Raw genomic sequence first — 21,702 nt, forward strand, 5'->3', positions numbered from 1 at the left:
ATGTTTCTACCGGTTTCAGACCTGTGCTAAAGATCTATGGAAGGAAGCCAAACAGTGAAAAATGCCAAAGGAAAATGAAGCTGTTCATCAATTAGTTAAATGTAAACTCTGAAGTGTTAAGGCAATTTGACAAAGATTAAGACTTGGCTAGATGGTAAAAGTACTTGGAGCCATTCCTTTTACCTTCTGCTACACGAAGTCGAAGAAAATATTTGTTTAATGATTGTCAAGCACTTATACTTCTAAGTGCTAGTAAATTGATTTATCATAAAAATATTTGGAGGGAAACCTGTTGACTCCGTATGGATGTAGGATCAGAAGCAGGTTAGCAATGGGCACCAAGATATTTTAGAAGCCACACGATTGAAGACTCATAGTTTGAAGAAGTCATGGTTTTGAAATGGACATTTTAGTGGCTTACACAGTTTGTGAGATTCCAAGAGAGGGATAGTTTGCAGAGCACTAAGAAGAACAGGGAAGGTGTCATTTCTGACACATGCAAATCTTACAAATCTCCTAACGTGCCAGCTTCCCTTATTGAGACCATTTTCAGTTGATGAGGCAGAATTTGATTGGAAAGGGTTGCCAGGAAAGACTTATTTCTGTGGAAGGAAATAGTGCTCCAGGTTCAAGCAGCTAAAATATCACTTGAGGCCACGCTGAGGACTACTTTAAATTGAGGTGTTTACTTGCCTACTATTCTGAAAATCCCAGGGCTCCCCAGACCCGATCCTGAGCTAACTTGAGAGCAATTTTGTGACCTAATGGAAAGGCCAGGACAATGAGGAGCAATTCTCAAGGACGGCTCACTTACATTTTCTGCCCTTTTGTTCAGAAGTTCTGTATCCTAGATATCTAGATAATGCTCCAGACTAGCCTATAAATTGAGGTGATTTATCTGATCTTCTGAGGGAGAAGTATTTCACAGTCTGTAGATCAAGGTGGCCACTTCTGAGGTTTAATGCCTGCGAAGAAGGTCTTTTTGGCTTCCTCGATGAACTAATGAAGCAGATGAGGATACAGTCAGTGAGTCTGCAATACCATTAGAGTCTATTATTCACTAATGAAGAATGCTGTATGGGAGAGGATCTGTCCCACGGGTGGTCACAAAAATTATGGCTCCCTCCAAACCAAAACTGCCTACAGATTCAGTAAACCATGATCTTTGCAAATGGCCTTAGCCATGAATACATCACATAGAGGCCAGTGTGGTTGGGATGTTCGAGTCCCACGGAAACCACCCATAGAGTGAGCAGCCTGTGCAGCTAGAACAAGAAAATGTGCAAGAATGGGGGAATTTTACTGGTACCGCTTTTGAGTTATAAAATAATTATCATGTTTTAGAACTTGCGAGTTCTGTTGAATGATTTTTTATTTTGAATGTAATTAGATTTTTCAGGAGGAAATGTGAGTGTGATGCCCAGATATTATAGAGAATTGTAGAAAGACAACAAAGACTTTTTTTAGGGCAGGAATTTTTGAAGTCATATATTGTCATTCCCTTCCCTTTGCCCTCATTACTGGGAAATAAAGCCTTCTCTCTCACAATATCATCACATTTTGTAATAAATAGCACCATATTAAATCTATGCAAGATTTAACATACCTCATGAAATAGTTAATGCTGCATTTTAATGTAATTTATGATATATGTTTTAATACTTTTCTATATTCTTAAGTTGAATACATTTGCTGTCTTGGAGCGGCTTGCAGAGTTGTAGGGGTTAGAAATAATTTTATATAAAAGTACCTCATACAGTCTACTTGCAAACAGTGGTTGTTAACTTAGGGACTTTATTAGAAGGTTCTAAATTGACATACAAATTTCCCAGTAGCTTAAACTTCACAGAATTGTGAAGATTAAATAACTTGATCTATATAAAAGCAGGCATAGAGCATTATAAACAATGCAGTAGATATTACTTGCATGATCTTCAAAAGCAGTGATTTGCTTAGAATTCACCAGAGGTGAAAAAGGGACAGAGGACTTGGAACTGGCTGTGGCCAGAAGGAGGCAGACCCTGGGCTTACAGAAGTGGTCGAAGGGAAACATGTGGCAGGGTCTTTCCCGTGTGCCTGCTGACGTCGCCCTGAGCTGCTTGTCAGAATCTCGTATTGTTCTTCACATCTCTTACATCTGTGGTTCACCTACCGAGTTGGACTGGGAAATCGGTGAGGGGGGCGCCTGGGTGGCTCAGTCGGGTAAGCGTCCGACTCTCGGTTTCCACTCAGGTCATGATCTCAGGGTTGTGGGATCAAACGCCGAGCCGTCAGGCTCCCTGCTCAGTGTGGAGTCTGCTTCTCTCTCTCCCTCTGCCCCTCCCCCTTCTTGCGCTCCCTCTCTCTCTCTCTCTCTCTCTCTCAAAAAAATAAATAAATCTTAAAAAAGAAAAGAAAATCAGTCAAGGCAGCAGCAAGTCCTACTCTTCTCAGTTGCAGGCACTGATAGTTTTAACCTCTGGATTTCGCCTTCCACGGCCCTGAGTCAGTCCATTCGTGTGCATCAGATCACCTGGAAAACCTGGGAGAATGCAGATTGCTGAGTCCCACTCCCGGAATGTCTGACTCAGTACATCTGAGTTAGTCCCAAGAATTTGAATTTCTGCCAGGGATTTTTTAACAAATTCTCAGGCGACACTGGGTGCTGTTGGTCCAGGAAACACACTTCGAAAACTACTGCTCTTGATCGTAAAATGTGGGAATGTTCTTGAAAAACATGATCTCAGTTGTGACAGGTGGGAGTTACAATAAGAATTGCCCATAATTAACTAGATGGGTGGGGGGAGGAACCTTTCACAATGTGTAGATAATATATCAAATCGCCATGATGTACACTTGAAAATACCTTATAGTCTTAATATGTCAGTTATACCTCAATGAAGGTGAAATTTAAAAAATAATAACTAGAAAATTAGAGCAAAATTTACACGTGAAAACCACATGATGGAAATCTGTCCACAGAATACAATTTAATGTTATAGCCAATATGCCATATATTTACATGAGAAATAGAATAATGTTGCTGTGGTACTTATAATTAAATATTTACAAGATAATAAAATTGAATCAAATAGTGAAAAAAAAATTGCCCCGTAGTATATATTTCTGTTTCTCATTACAGAAAACCTATCAATGGATATTAAGCTCATCTCCCGCCACCGGTGTTATAATGGCATTACTCATATGTTGATTAAGAGTGAGATCTTGTAACTACCCAACTGAAGAAAATTAAAATTGTGATTCCCAGCGAGCACAGGGCACATTTGTATGTATGCAGCTAATGTTAATGACTTTATATGTTTGCAAGCTGCTTAATTTGGTGCTTCAATTTCCCATATCCACTTACTCCCTTGTATTCATGTTAGTTTTTCACGCAGGATTAAGCTGAATTATTCAGTTTTATAATATGTACAGGTTTTTGCTGTAAAAATATTTTTTTGTGGATGAGCAAAAATAGTTGCACACCTTGTGGAGAAGAAAGTAGTGAAGCTGGGCTGGTTGTAGCTTTATTCCCATTGAGCAAAGTCTTGGTTGTCTTTACACTGTTATTTCTTCTGTTCTCATTTAATGTTATTTTGCTGGCATTCAAACGGGTGTGAGAAAGAAGGGTTGCATGTACTTCGAAGTGTACCCACAAGCAGGTCTTGGGAAACAGATGGCAAGACAGAGATTCAGGATAGAATTTCTGGAGTGAGGAGCTAATAGTTTTGCGATTAGGAAGTTACGGGCCAAACTTCTGGGTCCAAAGCCCTGAACTTCTGCCTCAACTGAATTGACCTTCCAAGGAAAGGGAGAAATAGGAAGATGTGTGTCTTTCACGTGAAGAATGAAGGAAAAAGGAAAAGTGGGCATTTTCGGGGTGCTTGTCATTCACATGGTGAAAGTTCTTTTTTTTTTTTTTTTGACACTTGTCTTCGCACTGAAAATAAATGGGGATAGCATAAAACTCGAAAGGGAAGGACATGACTGAATTAGCTTGGGTATTATTTGCCGTGTTTTACTGTGAACGGTAATAAGAAAGCATCTTGCAGGCGCTGACAAAAGAGGGCGTTGTGGAAGTGACTCGTTCCCGGTGACCAAAGGCTGGCTTCTGTCGCGCCTCCCGTACTGTCGGAGAGTGGCCTGGCCCTTCCCGGCTGGCACCAAAGCCTCAGAAGTCCCGGCTTCCTCCTCAGCATCGTCACTCCGTTTTCCTCCAAGTGTGGCGGCTTTCCTGACACCGCTTCTGGTTTGTGGTTGCCGCCTGGGCCTCACCTCCTCAGCTCCAGTCCTGGTCTCTCTCCGAGAAGGGAGCTGCTCGTGGCCGGTGTGTGCTCTGTCCAGCAGCGATGTGACCGCCTGCCCGCTCCCCCAGGAGGCTGTGGATTTATCCTCTGCACCGCGGCCTTCCTCCGGGCCTTCCGTGAGCGTCCCGTCCCTCCCTTCTCGGAGGGCCTGCAGAAGGCGACCTGGGTGTTCGCTGCTCAGAGGACAGGCAGAAATCTCTCCTCGGCATGCGCAGGGACTTGCTTCTCCGACTGGCCCCCAGGGCTGCATGTCACCGTTTCTGAGAAATGAAAGCGGTAACGTGTCAGCCGCCCCCGGAGACCTTGTGTGATTGGTAATGATGTCGGGCCCATAGTTCTGCAGCTCTGAGGCAGTTTGGGGTTATATCTGTGCGAACATGAGGATGGACGGTGTTTAGTGTTCTCTTTTCTGAGGTCCTGTTAGGGGCCCTCTGACCACCTGTGTCGCCGGTGTGTGCTCACGTGGAACGTTGGTGGAACGTTGGTGGGCCGGAATGGGCCTTCTCCAGCTCAAGTTCGTTTCTCTCTCCCTGAGGTCAGTGGCTGGGTTAAATGACACATTGAGCGCTCGCAGTGGTCCTTACTTAGCACATAGCAAGTGTTCAGCGTCTGTTAGTTACTGTTGTTGCCTTCATCCAAATACCAGGCAAGTGTCCGCTACAGTTTTGTGAAGCAGAGAGGGAGCAGGTGCCTAAAATCAGTCATCACGCCCATGTGAGAAATGGGGACAGTACGGAAAAGCCCGAGCAAGTGCGGGATTTGATCAGTGTGTTTAGTCGTTCACATAGCATTTTTAAGTCAAGGAAATGCCCTGTAGGTCTCTAAAGAGAAACAGATTGGAATCAGAAGCCCCTCACCTGGGTGACAGTGCCCCTAGAATCACAGTGTCAAACTGTGTCTTGATAAGAATTGTTTTTTTTTTTTTTTTTGATTCAAAAACAGCATGTTTTCTGTCTGTTTTTGTTTTTTTAGAGGTAGTGTGCAATGGCAGGAAGGACGTGGAGGTAGGTCTGAGCCCCAATCCTGGCTCTCCCCTCTGGGGAGGTTATCTGTTCTCTTCCGTGAATCGATGGTAAGAAGAGTGGCTCCCGAGGACTGATTTGGGAATTAAGGGGGACCGCACAGAAGGGTTGGGTACCCTCCCTGCAGCTGGGGCTCCTTTCCCTTTTCCTTCCTCTTTGCTTCAACACTTAGAGAATCACCCCCAGACCCAGCCCATGTCTGTGACGGAGCCTGGAACCCCTTCTCTGCATTCCTTTTAGTGCTGGGTGCTACCACTTGGAGTTCAGAAATCGCTGTCCTGAGATCAAGTGTTCCTTTCGAGAAAAATTCAAGTGAAGATGCGAACTCACAGCTCCCCTGTTCTCAGACCCATTTTCAGATCCATGAATCAGACCTTGTGTTGCTGTTACAATGACGAGTGGGCGTACACATGGGCTGCTCAGACAGAGTGCCAAGGGGCTTGGGTGAAAAGAGAGTTTGATCAGCAGGGACTTGGTGAGGATGAGGTAGGTGGAGGAAGGGAGAAGTAGGACTGATGGCCTCACCCGAAAGAGTTTTACACCATCACCGTGTCGACCCTGCTGAGGCATAGCCTTGGTCCCTCCTGACGTCATTTCGTAAATAGACTCTCCAGGCCATGCAGTTTATCTCAAAATATACTCTAACGTGTCTAGAAAACCATTCTTGGCTATTTGCTTACCTCAAATTTAGTTTCCATAATTCAAAAATACTTCCATAGTCCATAGATGGCCCCATATTTCCGTAGATGGTTATTAGTAGTTGACGTGTAACAGATGATTTATTGTACCACGGACCGCACGTGGCCTGCCTGCCTCCTGGTTTTGCATGGCCTGAGAGTGAAGGATGTTTTTAAGATTTGTAAAGGTAAAGTGTAAAAAAGACTGTTAGCTTTTAGGTGAGAACAGTTGTTCAAAGAATTGAGGACATTGCTTCTTGCTAACAATGCCTTAAATATTTAGTATCTGGCTCTTTACAGAACAGGTTTGCCAACTGCTGCTAATAGCTGGGATGTTAATCGATGACTGAGTGAAATCAAAGAAGCTTGTGGCTTCCATGTATTTGATCACATTTTGTTTTAAAAGTCTGCCAATATAGGGGCGCCTGGGTGGCTCAATCAGTTGAGCATCTGATTCTTGATCTCAGCTCGGGTCATGATCTTGGGGTCGTGGGATCGAGCCCCATGTCAGGCTCAGTGCCAGGCAGGGATTCTGCTTGAGATTCTCTCCCCCTTCCCTGCCCCACCCCCCCAAGAATAATAAATAAATCTTAAAAAAATAAAATAAAAGTCTGCCAATACATATAGGTTCTTTGATCACCATAGTATTTTAGATTTAGCAGATACTTTAGTAGTCTTCTAGCCCATGGGTTTGCAAAGAGTTTTATAAGGCCCCAGCATTTAAAACAGGTCACTGCAGAGCTGTTTCCATGGAAGGGATCCAAACCATTTATGCTGCCCGTTGCCCAGCACTCCTGTCCTCCCTCACGTGGTTATGGACACCCAAATGTAGTGACTTCAAAGTCTTCACATTGTAAGCAGTTATCTGCAGAGGCAGCCTCGTGCCATGGTGGGAGATGAGCCCTCACTGATGTGGCTACCCCTTAGGGAGAAGCTGCCAGAAGTCAGGCAGACTCAGTTCTGGTTATGATGAGCCCAGGGCTGACAGGGAGAGCACAGAGAGCAGCCATGGTTTAATTCTACTAAGGTCTGTTTTTCCTAAAAAGAGAAGAGGCTTAAACCCTTGATATCAAGGATTATGTTTTCTGAGATTCAGACCTCTTGTAGACATTCGCATTAATGCCCAGGAGAAAAGCAAGACTGTAAAAGATTGAGCTTAGGGAGGATGCTAAAATATACTTTCTACCCAACAATAAGGGTGCTTGAAATTCATGTAACTGAAGACTGAACCTTCCATTCCACAGGCAGAGAAAAGCTTTTAAGCTCCTTAAGAAAGGTTGTAAATGGGCGTAATTCTTGGTAACATGTGAATGACTTATCAGAGTCTGTCTGTCCTGAGAGTGTACTAGGAGGTAGCCCTGGGTACCTGAAGGCAAAGTAAGAGAATCCTCCACTTTGTGGGCAGAGTCTAGAAGAAAGAAGGGGGCTTCTCTGGAGTCACAGCAAAGGCACCTGCATCATCTGTGCCGTTTTGCCCAGAGCTAGTGGTCCCTGCAGACTTGGGCTCCCCACTAATAGCTAATAGCTAATAGCACAGTTCCCCAAAGGGGCTGTTGTGACTCCATCTTACTGCGTGGGGAAAGGGAGAGGTCTCTTGGGAGAGCTCAGAGTTGATAAATCAGCAGTTGAGTTGGCTAGAAGAATATTGCATTAAAAATTGGATTGGCCGTATGTGTTCCGTATCTGTTTCCAAGAAGTCTTCTTTGTGAAATGATTTCAGAAATCGCATGGAAGGGCGCCTGGTTGGCTCAGTGGGTAGAGCATGCAACTCTCTATCCCACAGTGGTGAGTTCAAGCCCCAGGTTGGGCAAGGAGCCTACTTTTAAAATAAAAAGAAGAAGAAGAAAAAGAAATCGCATGGAAGTCAAGTAGGTGGGGTTGTCTTGGTAGCATCTGAAAGTGAGGAAACGTTCTTTGTGGTCAAGAAGGTACAGGTAGGAGGTAGCTAAGGAATGAACAATGGGGACCTAGAGAAGCCAGTATTTCTTACTAAAACTGGATTTTGTGGCCAAATCAGACTTTATTCCAAAAATGGAGTGGGGAACATTCCTGCAAGAGCTTCCAGGAAAGGTTGCCCATACCTGTGCCATCTTTCATCTTTCTTTCCACTCCCCTACCCTGTTCAACATGGGGGATAACAGCGGCAATACTGGGTTTCTGACAGGGTACTCTTTGTTCATACTACCTTCCTGACTTGCTTTGTAACTAACTCCCTGTGAGTGAGTAAGTGGGTTGGGAGGTGAAGGGAAGAAAGATAAGGTATTCGAGATTTGAGGTTAGATAAGTCATGCATTGTCTGGAAAGACCCGAGAGGGGCTGCATGAAATGTTGGTCCCAGAGAAGTTGAGCGAGCCGCCAGATGATGCCATTCTACTCGTAACAAAATGTCTTTGTTCTGAAATGCAGATGTTTCAGGAGCTTTTGCTACCCGCCGTTAATTACACCTGGTATTTCAGAATGTCTGATGGTAACCTTTGGCATCTATGTGGATGACATCAGCCATTATCTGCTAGTTGTATCCCAGTGTATTCCAGAAAGGCATGTAAGCATGTGTCCTCTTCCAAATACTAATAACTTCTTCCCTGGCTGTAAATCCAGCTGCATGATGTGGAAATGTAATTGGGCAGCCTACATAGAAGTTGGGAGCTCATGTGGGAATATCCATTTGTAAGAGAACCTGAATATTCATGTAACTGTCCAGACATCAATAAATTCTCATTTTACCTTATTTATTTCTGTTCCCCAGTGAACAGCAGTGCTCTTAAGCTCAAAGTTAATAGGCATGTTCTTCAGAGATGTACCCTCTCTTACCTTAATAGAACGTCTTTCTAACACATCTGTTCATCGGTTGCCAGGTAGCTCTCCCTTCAGGTGACACGAGTATGTTTTCTTTGTCTTAGTGCACAGGTGACAGTTACCATTGTTTGCCATCAATTAGCTTGGGGTAGCATGTCAAGGATGCACGGATGGTGTCGTTTGATTCTGACAGCCGCCCGGGCCGGTTGAGAAGGAATTGTTTCATTATCCTCTTATCAGTACTGCTGGATAATCCACACTGAAAAGAGGGAGGGGGAAAAAAGACAGGCACAGAGAATAGAATTTTAGGGATTGGCAATATTAAAATTATTCATGCCTCCAGGAGGAGAGAAAGATTAGAGATATGACTCTGGGAACCCTTCAGAAGCCCCCCTTTCCTAATGCTGGCTGGAATGTGGAATGCTGCCCCTGGCCAGTGGGGGGCGGGGAGGGGGGGTTTGCCCACAGGAGCCTGGCAGGGGAGAGAAAGGGAGCTGAGCCCTTCTACTCACCCTCACCAGCAACCAGGCCAGGAGTAACTGCAGCATCTCTGCCCTTCTCTGGTGGATGGGGCCTTTTCCCTGCTGGAAACTTCTCCTTGGTTCGTGAATTTGGGTCGTGGGAGCATTTTCCACTGAACAACAGTGCAATTTAATTGTTCTCCGTGTATGAAACGCAAAGAACCGCAGAAGGTATTGTGGCCCAGATTTTCACTGTTGGGGAGCAAACCTCCTGTCACAGCCCTCCCTCCCCCCGGCCCAGTGTTGGCCTTGTCCTTCAGAATGACGGAAGGGAAGTGTTTTTTAAATTCTGAAAATTAACCACGGCCGTAGCTTTATGCTCTTGGAGAAACAAATAAAACGAAGTGCTGAAAATGTAAAAATACTTCAAGATAAACTAAGCTTCAAGAGGGACAATTGTGTTGACATTCTAGTAACAGCCCGTTTTCACTCCTTAACGAAGAGCAGTCATGCATGAAAATGACTTTGCTGTTTTTTAAACTGAAACGGGTATGGGTTGTAACTCAGAGGTGTATATTACCCGTGTAAAATAAAGGACAACATTTTAACCCTGTGAGGATTCTCTCACAGACCCTCAACACTTTATAGCAACTTGCATTAGAAAAATTGAACAGACAATGCTTATTATCAGAGAGCATGACGTATACACTCTTTTGAGTTTTAAAATGACCCCAGTCCACAGCTTATATTTATACGCATCTCTAGGTAAGAGGCCATACTTGGTTGGAGATCGACCATTTTGGAGCAACATATGCCTTCATTTTCTATCCTGTTGATAAGAATAGTTATAATAACATAAATAAGCAAAGAATAGTGACTGGTTTATCAGGCACTAAAACGTGGTCCAGGCACTGTGCTAAGTGTTTTCATCTATTATACGACCTTCTCATCATACTGTGAGGTATTCTCCTTATTTAAGATGAAGAAACTGAGCTTAGGTTAAGTGACTTGCCCACGACACATTGCTGGGAATTGGTAAAGCTCAGATTCAAACCGAAGTCCATCCGACTCCCATTGTCCACGCTTCGTTCTCCGAATAACCACCTTGATGACACTGTCTCTCTCGAGTGCCCAACTTCTAGGGAGGCCAAAGGAGTTAACATTCCCATTGCAGTTCAACTGTTTCTTAACTCCTCCCCAGGTTCATATTTCTCCTGGGGGGCACGCGGGGCATGGAGAGGGGAGGCAGACACAAGGCCGACCTCACCATTTCCATTCACATGGAAATCTAATTCTTTTTAATATTTCTGTGGAAGCCAACGTAGCCTGGCTTCATTGCTCAGCCGTGTCCTCTGTGCCCAGACCTGGAAATACTGCCGGAGAGATGAGTGGTGAGCTCCTACCTCTTCCTGTGCACCAGCTACCACGCTGCCATTTCTCAGGGTCCCGGCATTACCCTAGCACTCACTGTAAGTGAATTCACAGTCCCTGGGTAAGACTCGTTCCCCCTGTCCTAGGAGAGCAGGCCCGCTACAATGGCCATGGCTTTTTAAGCAGTCATAAAGGACTCCAAAAGCACATTTACCGTAGAAGCTCAGACACAACCGATCTGCACAGCGAATCTCTGCTTTGTACATGATTGACAGAGCTGGGGGCCTTTCAGCCCACCACATCGTGGTCACTTGTGGTAACACGTGCATATATCTGATTGCTCACGAATAACACTCCCTGCCTTCCTTCTTTCCCACCAGTAGATCAATATGCCCCTGACAAGCATCTGAAATCTTTATTTGGGAAAAAGCACATTTCCTCCCAGCTGTTTGTTTTCCAAACCAAATAATTTAGTTAACTTTTTGCCTGAGTTAATTTTCAGAGCTGGAAAATTTCTCTCAGCCGTGCTGAGGTCATTTCAGGGCTTTTAGGATGGGCAGAAACAGAAATGGGAATATACTTTTGGCATCCTAACCAGCCTTTGGGTGGCTAAAGCTAGCCGTGTGCGTTGTGTGTGTGAGGGAAGAGTGCCTCGTGACTCCAATCTTTGCAAATGGAGTGTGCAGTATCAACACTCTTAGGCCTGCTCTTGAATCTGCCCTGTGTCTGAGAGGCAATATAGCGTGGTGGTTAGGGGCATGGGATCTGAAATCCATCTTCTTGGGTTTGGATTCCAGCTCCACGGCTTACCAGCCACAGGACCCTAATTAGGAACCCAGTGAGGCCTCAGGTTCCTCATCAGTAAACTGAGGACAGTTTTGCAAAGTACTCAATACATGTTCCCCTGGTCCTGAGGTATAGGGCAGCAAGAAGATGAAACGCAGCTGAGATAAGGTCTAGCTCCGGCTGCTCCTAGTGCAATCCCCAGATCAGCAGCCTCAGCATCCCAGGGGACTTTGGGAAGTTTGATACGAGCTCAGAACCTCAGCCTGCCTCCAGGACCAGTGAATCAGAATCAGTATTTGTTCCTGGTGATTGGTTTGCAAGGGAAAACTTGAAAAGCAGGACTCTAACTGCCCATGCTGCTTTGAACAGGATTATGCCCTCCAATTGGCTCTTTTCATATACCTCACCTGACGAGGGAGGTCCTCCTCCCTGTCCTCTAAAATGATGAGAACACAGTTGCCAAGCAGTGCCCAGGGTAGCCTTCTCTGGCCTTGGGAGAGGGCCTGAAACAGGTAGGCTTCCTTTCAGGAACATGCCTTGCCTGCGTCCATTCACACAGTGAATACATGACAGCTAAAGTATCCCCCGGGGTGCCCTGTCTATACCCCTAGAAATATAGATTGATTGTTTTCATTTGGATAAAGAGAGAGAGCTGTTTATTAACCATTAACCTGAGCTAGTTAAAAGCTCAAGCCTCGAATGCCCTGGTCCCAGTAGCTGGCAAGATGGCCTCTGGGGGCCACATAGCAACACATGCCACTTTGTTAAAACTATAAAGCCCAGCTGAGTAACTTGCACCTCCCTCTGCAGGAGACGGGTGGGGGACTGCAGTAAGCTATGCTCCAGAGAGAAAACCCAAAGTGTCAGGGAGGCCAGCTCCCAGCCCTCCGCTGAAGGCAGGGCTCACGAATCCATCCCAAGACCAGGCTTTTATTTCCTTGGGGAGTCCGCCATCTCTTAATCACAAAAGCAATAAGAATTTCCAATATGTTCCTCGGCCATGCCTAATCAGTTGTTCCAGCTGCCAGTCATCAGTGCCGGCTAGAGGTTCACCTAAAAGCTCTCTTCCAGCCTTGAAAGTGGCACGAACCCCCGAGGTGACACCAGACAATGAAGGCCACCCCCATGTGCACCAGTTGATTTGATCACAGCGGTTTTGTTAATATTGCTCTGATTCTAGAGGGATCAGTTCCTTTCCCTACACTTTGATTGACAGGCTTCGTTGTACACCCCTTTGGTTGAGTGTGTATGGAAGGAAATGTTTCCTTTTGTAAATGACCTTACCGTTGCTCTCTAATGTGGAGATTTTCTTCTGGAGGTTAAAAAATCACGGGGCAAAGCTCGACCATTTGTCTGGAGGCACGTGTTGTGTTGGGCACTCTGTGTGAGGTCAACAGATGCTCAGCTTCAAACATTGCGACCTGCACCTGCCTCGTACAGAGTAGGGGCTGGAAAATCATGTTTGAATGAATGAATGAATGGTTATTCTTAGACTACATGAAGATGGAATCCTGGATGTATGACTGATACAGCTGGAAATTCCTAGAAGTCAGTGTAGGTAGGAGAGGCATTTCCTGGGCCACAGGGGCAATCACTGAGAAATGTGGATCCCAGGTAGAGGCCAAGGGCAATCCTACCAAGCCCCAGTTCTCTCACCCCAGAGTTTTGTCCATTACAACAGAAGGGTATGTGACATGGGATTGGATGAATGTTGGGACACCATGCTCTGTTTTTATTTCCTTGAAGTCTCTGGTCATTGTAGTGGCTACAGGCAACATCCACAAGCAGCAGTCTTGCCCAGGACTGCACGCAACCTGCTGAACGATCAGCTTCGACTAGGGGACCTCACCAGGAGAGATTTTGTCCTATACTTCTCATCCCATCTCTTAGGAAATAGAGGCAAGTCATGGGCTTTGCTTTGATTTCTTTCAACTGACATAAGAAACTATTCTGTATACTTTACAAATTCAGACTTTAAATTGAACCCTAACGCCCTCCCTTTCTTATTCTCAAGGGGTCCCCAGTCAAAGGGTCGCTGCCGGTTTCAATGCCATTCACCAGCTTTAGCAGTGGAAGAAAGGGCTGCTGATGTGTGTTTGACTGTTGGTCAGTCAACGCTTGACCTCAGCACAGCTGGAAGGCAGGTTCCGGAGACTTCTGCCCTGTATCATACACCTTGTATGCTCACCTCATACCCTCTCTACCACCTAGTCCTACTGGCAGCCATTGCCATAATATATATGGCACCAAGTATAAGCTCCTCCCCTCAACTGTACCACGAATCTCTGGCTTTCTGCCCTCAGGCCTCTCTGATGCCCTGGTGCTGGGCATCTGCGAGAACTTCAGCCACTCTGCTACACGCGCCTACTTGGGTGGGAGAAGTAACACCCTAGGTAGGGCAACCTTTGACCAATAAGGAACAGGATTTGGTAGATAAAAGTTACTTTCTGTTCCTGTCCTACTCATTGGGCCCAAGATGGACTCCATTGACATTTAGATTGTGTCCGTCCTTGTTTACTCCAACAAACATGAATGATGCTCTCGGAGAGAGTAGGCACCAAGGGCGTCTTGTTCCCTAGTCTGTCCTGGGACCTCGCCCAGTGTCTGCCACACAGTACGTGCTCCATAAATATTTGTGGAATAGTTGGCTGCTGAGAGAGGATTCAGAGGAACGCAAGTGACTGAGTACAGAACAAAAGTATTAAAGTAGAGGAAGGTAGAGGACATTACAATCGAAAGCACAGTAGCATCGGTTGCTGTGATATGGTTGAGGAGTGACCAGTTGTCTGAGTTGGCCGGATCTGAGGGCACAGTGTGGGGCCACGGATGAGAAGTGTGTTAGAGCACTTAGAACACCACTTGATGATGTCTCCTGGCAGGTCTCAGTATTTGGGTAGAATGAATGTCCAGAGACCTGTTCCCCTCACTAAATTGCACCGTCCTCAAGGGCAGGGACCCACATGCCACAGAGCAGCTAGCATGTAGTAGGCACTTAATAAATCCTGGGTTAAAAAAATAATGGTTGGAGGACAGATGGACGGACGGATGGATGGAGGGATGGCAGATGGTTGGTCCTGGCTATTAAATGGGATGAAGGAGAGGCCCTTAACCAGGCCTGTCAGCCTTTCAGCCTGTCAGTGTGTGGCAGGCTGCAAACAATGCCAAATATCTCAACCTGGTATTTCATTGCAGCTAATGCAAAAATGTCGCTGATACAGCTCATGGAGCCCTCTCAGAAGCACCACATTTTCTGTTGAACCACAGAGTAGAGCATAGAGTGAGCACACCAAGAGTCCCTGTTGCCCACGGGGTTGGAAACAGCAGGGGCAGTGGTCCCTTGTGATGAACACATACACATACATGCAAAAATACCTCCAGGGGATAGCAAGTGAGGGGTGCATTCGGCAACTACAATGGAATAAATAAGAGAGCTCACGTTTCTACACTAAGGCAGAAAAAAAACTGAGCTGTGTTTCCACAGTGTCTCTGTGACCCTCTTATTATTCCATTAGTTTTTGGAATAGTGTATAAAACACCAAGCTCCACGCTGACAAACACCAGCACTGAAACTGTTGCTGCAGTCAATCGAAACAGCCTTCTCCCCTGGGTAAAATTATTATTTGGAATACAAGCAGAATTGTGGTTGCCTGAGTGTGCTGAGCATAAATGAGGGTAGTGATTCATAAGGCGACTCTAGCGAGTTTGCAAACGTGCAACTTTCCTGGAGGCTGACGCACAACCGAAGGCCCACAGTGCCTCTTTGAGCGAGTAAGCACTTCCTAGTCTCACCACCTCTTCAGGCCTTGGAGGGCTGTGGAGGATGCAGGCTTCTGAGGACAGGAGTTAACCTGACACCGTGCTGACTTACCAGAAATAAACCCTTCACATCAGATCACACTCTTGTCAGTAGCTTTTGAGCGGGAAGATGGTAATTCTGCTTCCTCACATGTTCCTTTAAGTACTTGAACTCTTGTTCCGTCGGATGAAGCTTTTGGGGGCTGGGTCATGTGGGGTGTTCGTGCTCTCCGGGAGAGGTTGGAGCGAGTGGTACTGGTCTAAAAGTAGCGCTCCCTGAACTTTTAAACCCTCAAATCTCTTTGATTATGTGGCTTCTTCTTCTTAATCCTGAACCTGATTCCTTTTTTTTTTTTTAGATCCATTTATTCTTTGACATCAGTAGAGTAAGTTCAAAAAGAGCAGAGATGGGTATAAAGCTCTGCATCGCTTTGTACAGAGAAGGAAGTTGAAGGGAGTCAGCGTAATGATGCTGGTGTGATTGCAGCATAATGAGATGTGTGCTGAGTGGATCCCAGACACTGAGAGCCTCTCTGATAGTGATAGACTCTGAAAGTGACAAGCCCCGTCTCTTTTGTGACATCGTACCAATTAGCTGATCTAAATGGGCACGTATTTAAGTTTGGGGTCACGTACAGTTCTCAAAGGCTAGGCTGCCCCTACGAATGAGGCTGTAACTCACTCTCTGTGTTGTAACAGACAACAGTGTGTGTGTTGGGGGGGATCCAGAGCTGTGTTTGAGGCCCCTTTTCAGGTTGTGTGGGGCTGGGCACGGACTCACCATTGATGGAGACTGAGTGTGTCCATGTATCACACCATCAGGGAAATGCCCGGGCTCAGTTAGACTCTGAGGTTAAGAGGGTGTCGGATCCTACACTGGTGCTAGGACCGGAGACGGTATTCTCATTACCCTGATTTAGCAGTGACAGAGACAGCGCCAGCCTGGCCCGCGGAGGCTCGCTGCAGCCAGGACAAGGGGCAAACGGCCTGTGTTCGGCTCTTCGGGGTCAGCAGACCAAATATTTACTGTTACCTCTCGTCCCCCCGGGACTGAGCAGTGAGAACGCAGAGACCTTTGCCCAGACGCAGACATGACATGATCGACGCAGTACAGGGTCCAGGCAGGGAGCGAGCCAGCCCGCGAGCATCAGCGGGAGCGAGCCACACGCAAGGCACATGAGCTGGGGAACCTGTACCCCTGAAAATGAAAGCTGTGTGTGTCCAGTGAGCGGAGCACTGCTCCCCCAAAGCCACCGGGAGAACCGCAGACGAGCCCCTCAAACATGCTTGCTGTCAGCCCCCCGTATGGAAAGCACGTGCGGTCTGACGCTTGTTCTCCCTTGATTCCAGCCTCCATCTTCGGCAACAGTCATTCAAGCCGAAGCGGAACAGCTGCTGGGGCCATGCCAGCCCCACATGCCGTCGGCCACCCTTCCCCGGGCCAGAGTGTGCAGGGGAGCCCCCACAACCCCGCCTCCCAGTTACCTCCACTCGCAGCTGTGGACGCGGGAGCCGAGAGGTAAGGCCACCTGTCTCTCTTCTACTGGGTGTCGCCGCTCAGCTTCCCGGCACAGAGAAGGGCCTGGATGGTTGCTGAATTTTACTAATAATCCATCGGTTGGGTTGAGTTCTCCAAAGGTGACATATTGAAAGTGCACACCCAAAGCACGTGGATCAAATATCTCATTATCTGTCTTACTTTCCACGGGAGAAGCCGAGAACTGGCGGTCGCCAGCTGAAGGGGCTGATGCCATTCCCGTCTTCCCCACTTGCCCTCAGTTTGTTTCGGTGACTCGGCTCCAAGGCAATGTCCCCACAGGCAGAACAGCTTTCCAGAGGCAAGATGGCGCCTTCGGCACAGAGATCAGGATTAGCTTGGGAGTGTGGCATAAAAGGGCACAGGATTTTAGGTGGGTGACCAGCAAGGGGCTGTTCACTGAATACTCTATGTTGATACCACCCTCATAAAGAGTTTTGGGGAGAAACGTTTTAAATCTGGACATTTCGGTCTGTCTTTGGACTGCCCAACCTTCCAGTGATGTGGACAGCCTGTGGCCCCTTTTGTTCTCCCCACGTGTCAGCAGGCTTAAGCTGACCTGAGTAGGGGTTACTCCCAGACACCCACAGGAAAAAGAAGTTCTTGTGGGGACGCCTGTGCTATCCTAGAGTCCTGGGACATAAGAATGGCTCGAATGGGCAGCAGTAGCAACGGTTTTCAATCTTGAATTTCAACCAGCGATCTGTGGTTTCATTGGTGTCGGCCTTATCTATAAGTTTTTAAATTATGTGTTTTTAAGTTTGATAAACCATGTAGTTTTTTTTACTTATGCCTCCTCTTCACTTACTAATACATCTGTTCATTTAATAAATCTGTTGAGTACTATGTGTCAGACACTGTTCCGGGTGCTGGAGATGCCAAGATTATTAAAACACAGTGCTGCCCTTAGGATTTAGTGGGTGAGGACAGACATACAAACAAAGTATAGTAATGCTGTGTGGATAAATGATGTAATCTAGATGCCACAGGAGCCCAGAGAGGACGTCCCTAATTCTGCCTCAGGGAGGGAGGGGAAGAAAGGGTGATCTAGGCGTGGAAGGAAGATTAAGACTTCCCAGATGCATAAATGGGGAGCAGCATCCAAGGCAGCCAGAGGAACACATACGAGATATGAGAGGGACAAGGACACACATGGAAGGAGGTCCCAGTAAGCTCAGGTGCCATCATCCAGAGTGGACAGGACTGATGAAGTCAGGTAAGAGGGGGTTGGCTTTGTGTGGAAGAATATATTTTATGCCGAGGGATTTACCTCTTACTGAAAGCAAAAAACCATTTATGGCTCCATATATGGAACCGTATAGCCCATTTATGAGGAGAGAGACACATCAGACTGTCATTATAGAGAAGGGACTCAGGTGACAAGATGGCAGTCATCGAGGCTGGGAGCAGGGACAGGAGGTAGAGAAGACAAGAAAGAGGTTATTGTAGGAGTCCTTGTGAGTAGTATGAGGATCTGAACTAAGGTGAAGTGGGAAGGATGGAGACTTTATCCAAGGGCTGTTATTTAGGAGAATTGCTAATTATTAATGTATTTATGGAGTAAAAGGGAAGGGCCAAATTCATTTGCGATTTACACCTCTAGACACAGATGGAAAAGTGTCATTAACAGAAGCAAAGGGAGTGTTTAGTAGGAGGAAGAGTGGGAGAGAAAGAATGGTAATAAATGGACTTCAGGGTTGGGGTTTTAAGCAGCTGTAAAACATCCATGTGCATGTGTCTAATAGTCAGTCAGAAATACGGATCAGAAGATACTGGACTGCTCTTAACCGTTCTGCCTATGTGGTCAAGTGCAAACAGCTCCTAGCCTCCTCCCCCAAGCTCCAGCAGCAGAGCAGGGCAAGTGGTAACCGTCTGTTAAGTGCACGGACACTGGGGGCGGACAGTCCTGCCAGTGATCTGATGTATTTCTAAAGGTTGAGATGAGCTTACTCATTGTAGCATTTTATTAACTTCCCAGTCAGGTTTTAAGTGATACTAGCCATGGGCTAATCATCCTCTCATTTCCTTCTGCCTGGCTGAGAATCATACTCCACAAGATCATGAAGCTAAGAAACCATCACTTGAGACCTCTTCTTCATCCCATCTTATTATTAATACTCATTAATACTCTGTTTACAAGAATACAAGAAGAAGCAATCTGTGTGTCTTCTTTTTGCACACAGCCTTTAGAAGAATAAAGGTAGAAAAAGGTTTTAGCCACGACGGGCGTTAACAACCACCACCCAAACACCTGATGTTCGCAGTCCAGCTCTGGCGGTTGCTGGTTGTTTGAGTGTGTTCCTTAGGTCCTCCTGCTACTTCGGTTTGTTTGTTTGTTTTTAACATTTTATCTTAGTTTATAATTTTAATTTTTTTTCAATTCCCTCTTTAGAAAGCTTGTAACATATAAAAAAAAACTACAAGAATGGTACAGTGAACACTCATACCACCCCACATCCACATTCACCCACTGTTGATATTTTCCCTTCTCTTTCTTTCTCTTGGTCTCTTTGTTTGCTTGCCTGTTTTTTCTGAACCCTCTGAGAGATTGTTGTGAATATCATTGAGCTTTAACCCTAATTACTTCGGGAAAGATCTCCTAAGAAGGACATTCTCCTGCATAATCACAATGTAATTATCATGCTCCGGAAATTGAACATCAATAAAGCATTATCTAATATGCAGTCAATACTGAAATTTCCTTGATTGTATAAATAATGTTCTTTATAGTTAGTTTCTTTCTTTCTTTTCTTTCCTTTCTTTTGATCCAGGATTTAATAAGATCACAGTTCTCATTTCTTGTTATCTTCTTGAATCTAATGAAGTTCCCCAGTTTTTAAAAAGTTACCATCATCATCACCATCATCATTGTCTTTCATGACATTGACAGTTTATGAAGACTCAGGACATTTATTTTGCAGAATGTTCCAGAGTTGGGACTTGCCTGCACTTTTCCTCTTCGACAGACACATCCCTTCTCATCAGGAGCCCCACGTAGAGAATGTGGTGTTCCTTTACTCATTTGAGCCTCTGCTTGCACCCCATGGGGAGTTAAGATTAAGAGAACCACAGCAGGTGAAGCACCTAGCATGTGGCATAGCGTGAAGGCAGGCCACCTTGGCATGGCTGGGAGATTGAGGTAGAGAAGCCAGAGGGTGTTGTTAAATGATGACAGTGGTTGATAATGTAGGCCATGATGGAAGGTAAAAAGGGGAGGCAGGGGCAGAAGGTAACGGTACTTTATATGGCTGGGTGGTGAAGTGGACCTTCTCACACCTGTGGCTTTGCCTTGTGCTGTGCTCTTCCCACCGGATATGTGGCCCATTCCTTTGCCAGCCTAACTGGCCTGGGCAAGTCGATGGAAGGTTATCTCTTCCGATCAGGTCTGGGGAGGAGGGCGACATGAAACAGCCCTGAGTTTTGCACTGTGTTTGCATTAGTGTGCAGCATAAAAACACTAAGAGGAAATGTGCTTACCTTCCGCCTTTGGTTTATAGATCTTTGCCTCTGTTTGCCTGGGAAATCCCCCAGTAAAAACTCCAGCAGTTTTCTTAACGGAAATAGGTTTATCACACTTTGCGATTTTTAGTGGGAAACGCATTTTTTTCCTGCTTTGCGGGCACTGATTCATCATTTACTTAGCTTTAGCTTGTTAATAAAATGGGCTGAGTCACTGTCAGAAGTCAGGAAAGGTCCACCACATCTAGCCAGTTAGCATCAGGTTCTTTGATCCTTGCCATCATAAAATAAAGTAAATGCAACTTCTCTCAATTTGATGAGGCTCCATTTTTATTTTGAAATATTATCTGAATGACACATCGTTTCAGTGATTTACGCAGCACCACACCACATCACCTAATGTTGATTTAAGCTTATTATGGGAAGTGGTGTTTCACGATGTCATGGTGAACGAGCCAGGAGTACTTCACGACAGTGGCTTCCCATAAGAGGAACCCAGCGTCTTGGAAATGTCAGTTCATTGGGCTTCATAGTATGTCTGTTAGAGCAGAGAAAACAAACGTATTGATGTGAATCCCTTTTTGAGGTGGAGAAATCTTACAATCCCAAGAAAAGTCCGCTGGATCTGTGTTGCTCCCCTTGCCCGAGAGCATGTGAGCTGCCTCTCTCCATTCCACAGATGTCCACAGATATGGGGTGTTCTGTAGTACAACAGAGCTGAAGGAGACTTGAGGGTTGACCACCTGGGGTGACTTGGGAAGGGCTTCGATGAGCCCCATCTCTGAGCCAGAGGACTGAAAATAGGGAACGGATGTGGCCTCCTCGAGGCGTACACAATCTAGGACAGGAATCAACAGCAGAGAATGTTAGGGACAATTGTTTTTGAGAAAGTAGTCAAACAAAATACCTTAACCAAAAAAGGAATGTCAGTTTCTTGAGTCTGTACCAAGTATTGGGAAGCCGTACTGTTTTTTATCTTTATCAGATGTGGCATTGCTAAGATTCTAGATATATATATGCACAGTCTTTCTGTGCCTTTGGGTAACCAAGGCTGGTCTTCACTGATACCATTTTCTAATTCAGCACTGGAAACATGTTGTAGATTTTCTGGATGCTAAGGGGTTAAGGATAGCAACTGTTTTCTATTTAACTTCTTTGCAATTCTGCACTGTTCTCCAACTCTTGTCAAACCAGCCTCCTCACTGACTTTGTTTGTATCTGCATCTTATTTCAGGATCTTTTTCTACCTAGAAAGACAATAAGGACCTTCCATCATTGTCCTATTCTTGACTAAACATTGCCCAGCCTGGAGCTTGGATTAGTTCTCAATCCAGAAAGCCCCCTTGCATCTTACAGCTCACAGAGACAAGTTCCCCTTGGTTCTTATCATCTGTTTTATTTATTTATCATTTCCCAGATATTGTCTTGCTAACTGAATTATTAGTTCTCTGAGGGCAGGAACCTAAAATTTCCTTATAACCTCCAGAATGCCTGTGTGGTGTTTCACAGTGC

At 45.7% G+C, this 21,702-nt stretch overlaps 1 protein-coding gene across 7 annotated transcripts in view; it reads left to right on the forward strand.

Annotated features, from left to right (window-relative positions):
- Positions 1-21,702, forward strand: part of GLIS3 (GLIS family zinc finger 3) — a 439,369-nt gene that overhangs the window by 375,231 nt on the left and 42,436 nt on the right. For all 7 annotated transcript variants that reach the window (XR_013443988.1, XR_013443987.1, XM_078062287.1 and 4 more), the window contains one exon: positions 16,545-16,713. Coding sequence is in view for 5 of the 7 variants with exons in the window: in XM_078062287.1 (XP_077918413.1) it covers positions 16,545-16,713 (169 nt within the window). In the remaining 2 variants the exon portion in view is untranslated. The remainder of the gene's footprint in view (positions 1-16,544; positions 16,714-21,702) is intronic.

Source organism: Halichoerus grypus, chromosome 14 (assembly GCF_964656455.1).
Source record: "Halichoerus grypus chromosome 14, mHalGry1.hap1.1, whole genome shotgun sequence".
In the NCBI taxonomy this organism is placed as follows: Eukaryota; Metazoa; Chordata; class Mammalia; order Carnivora; family Phocidae; genus Halichoerus; species Halichoerus grypus.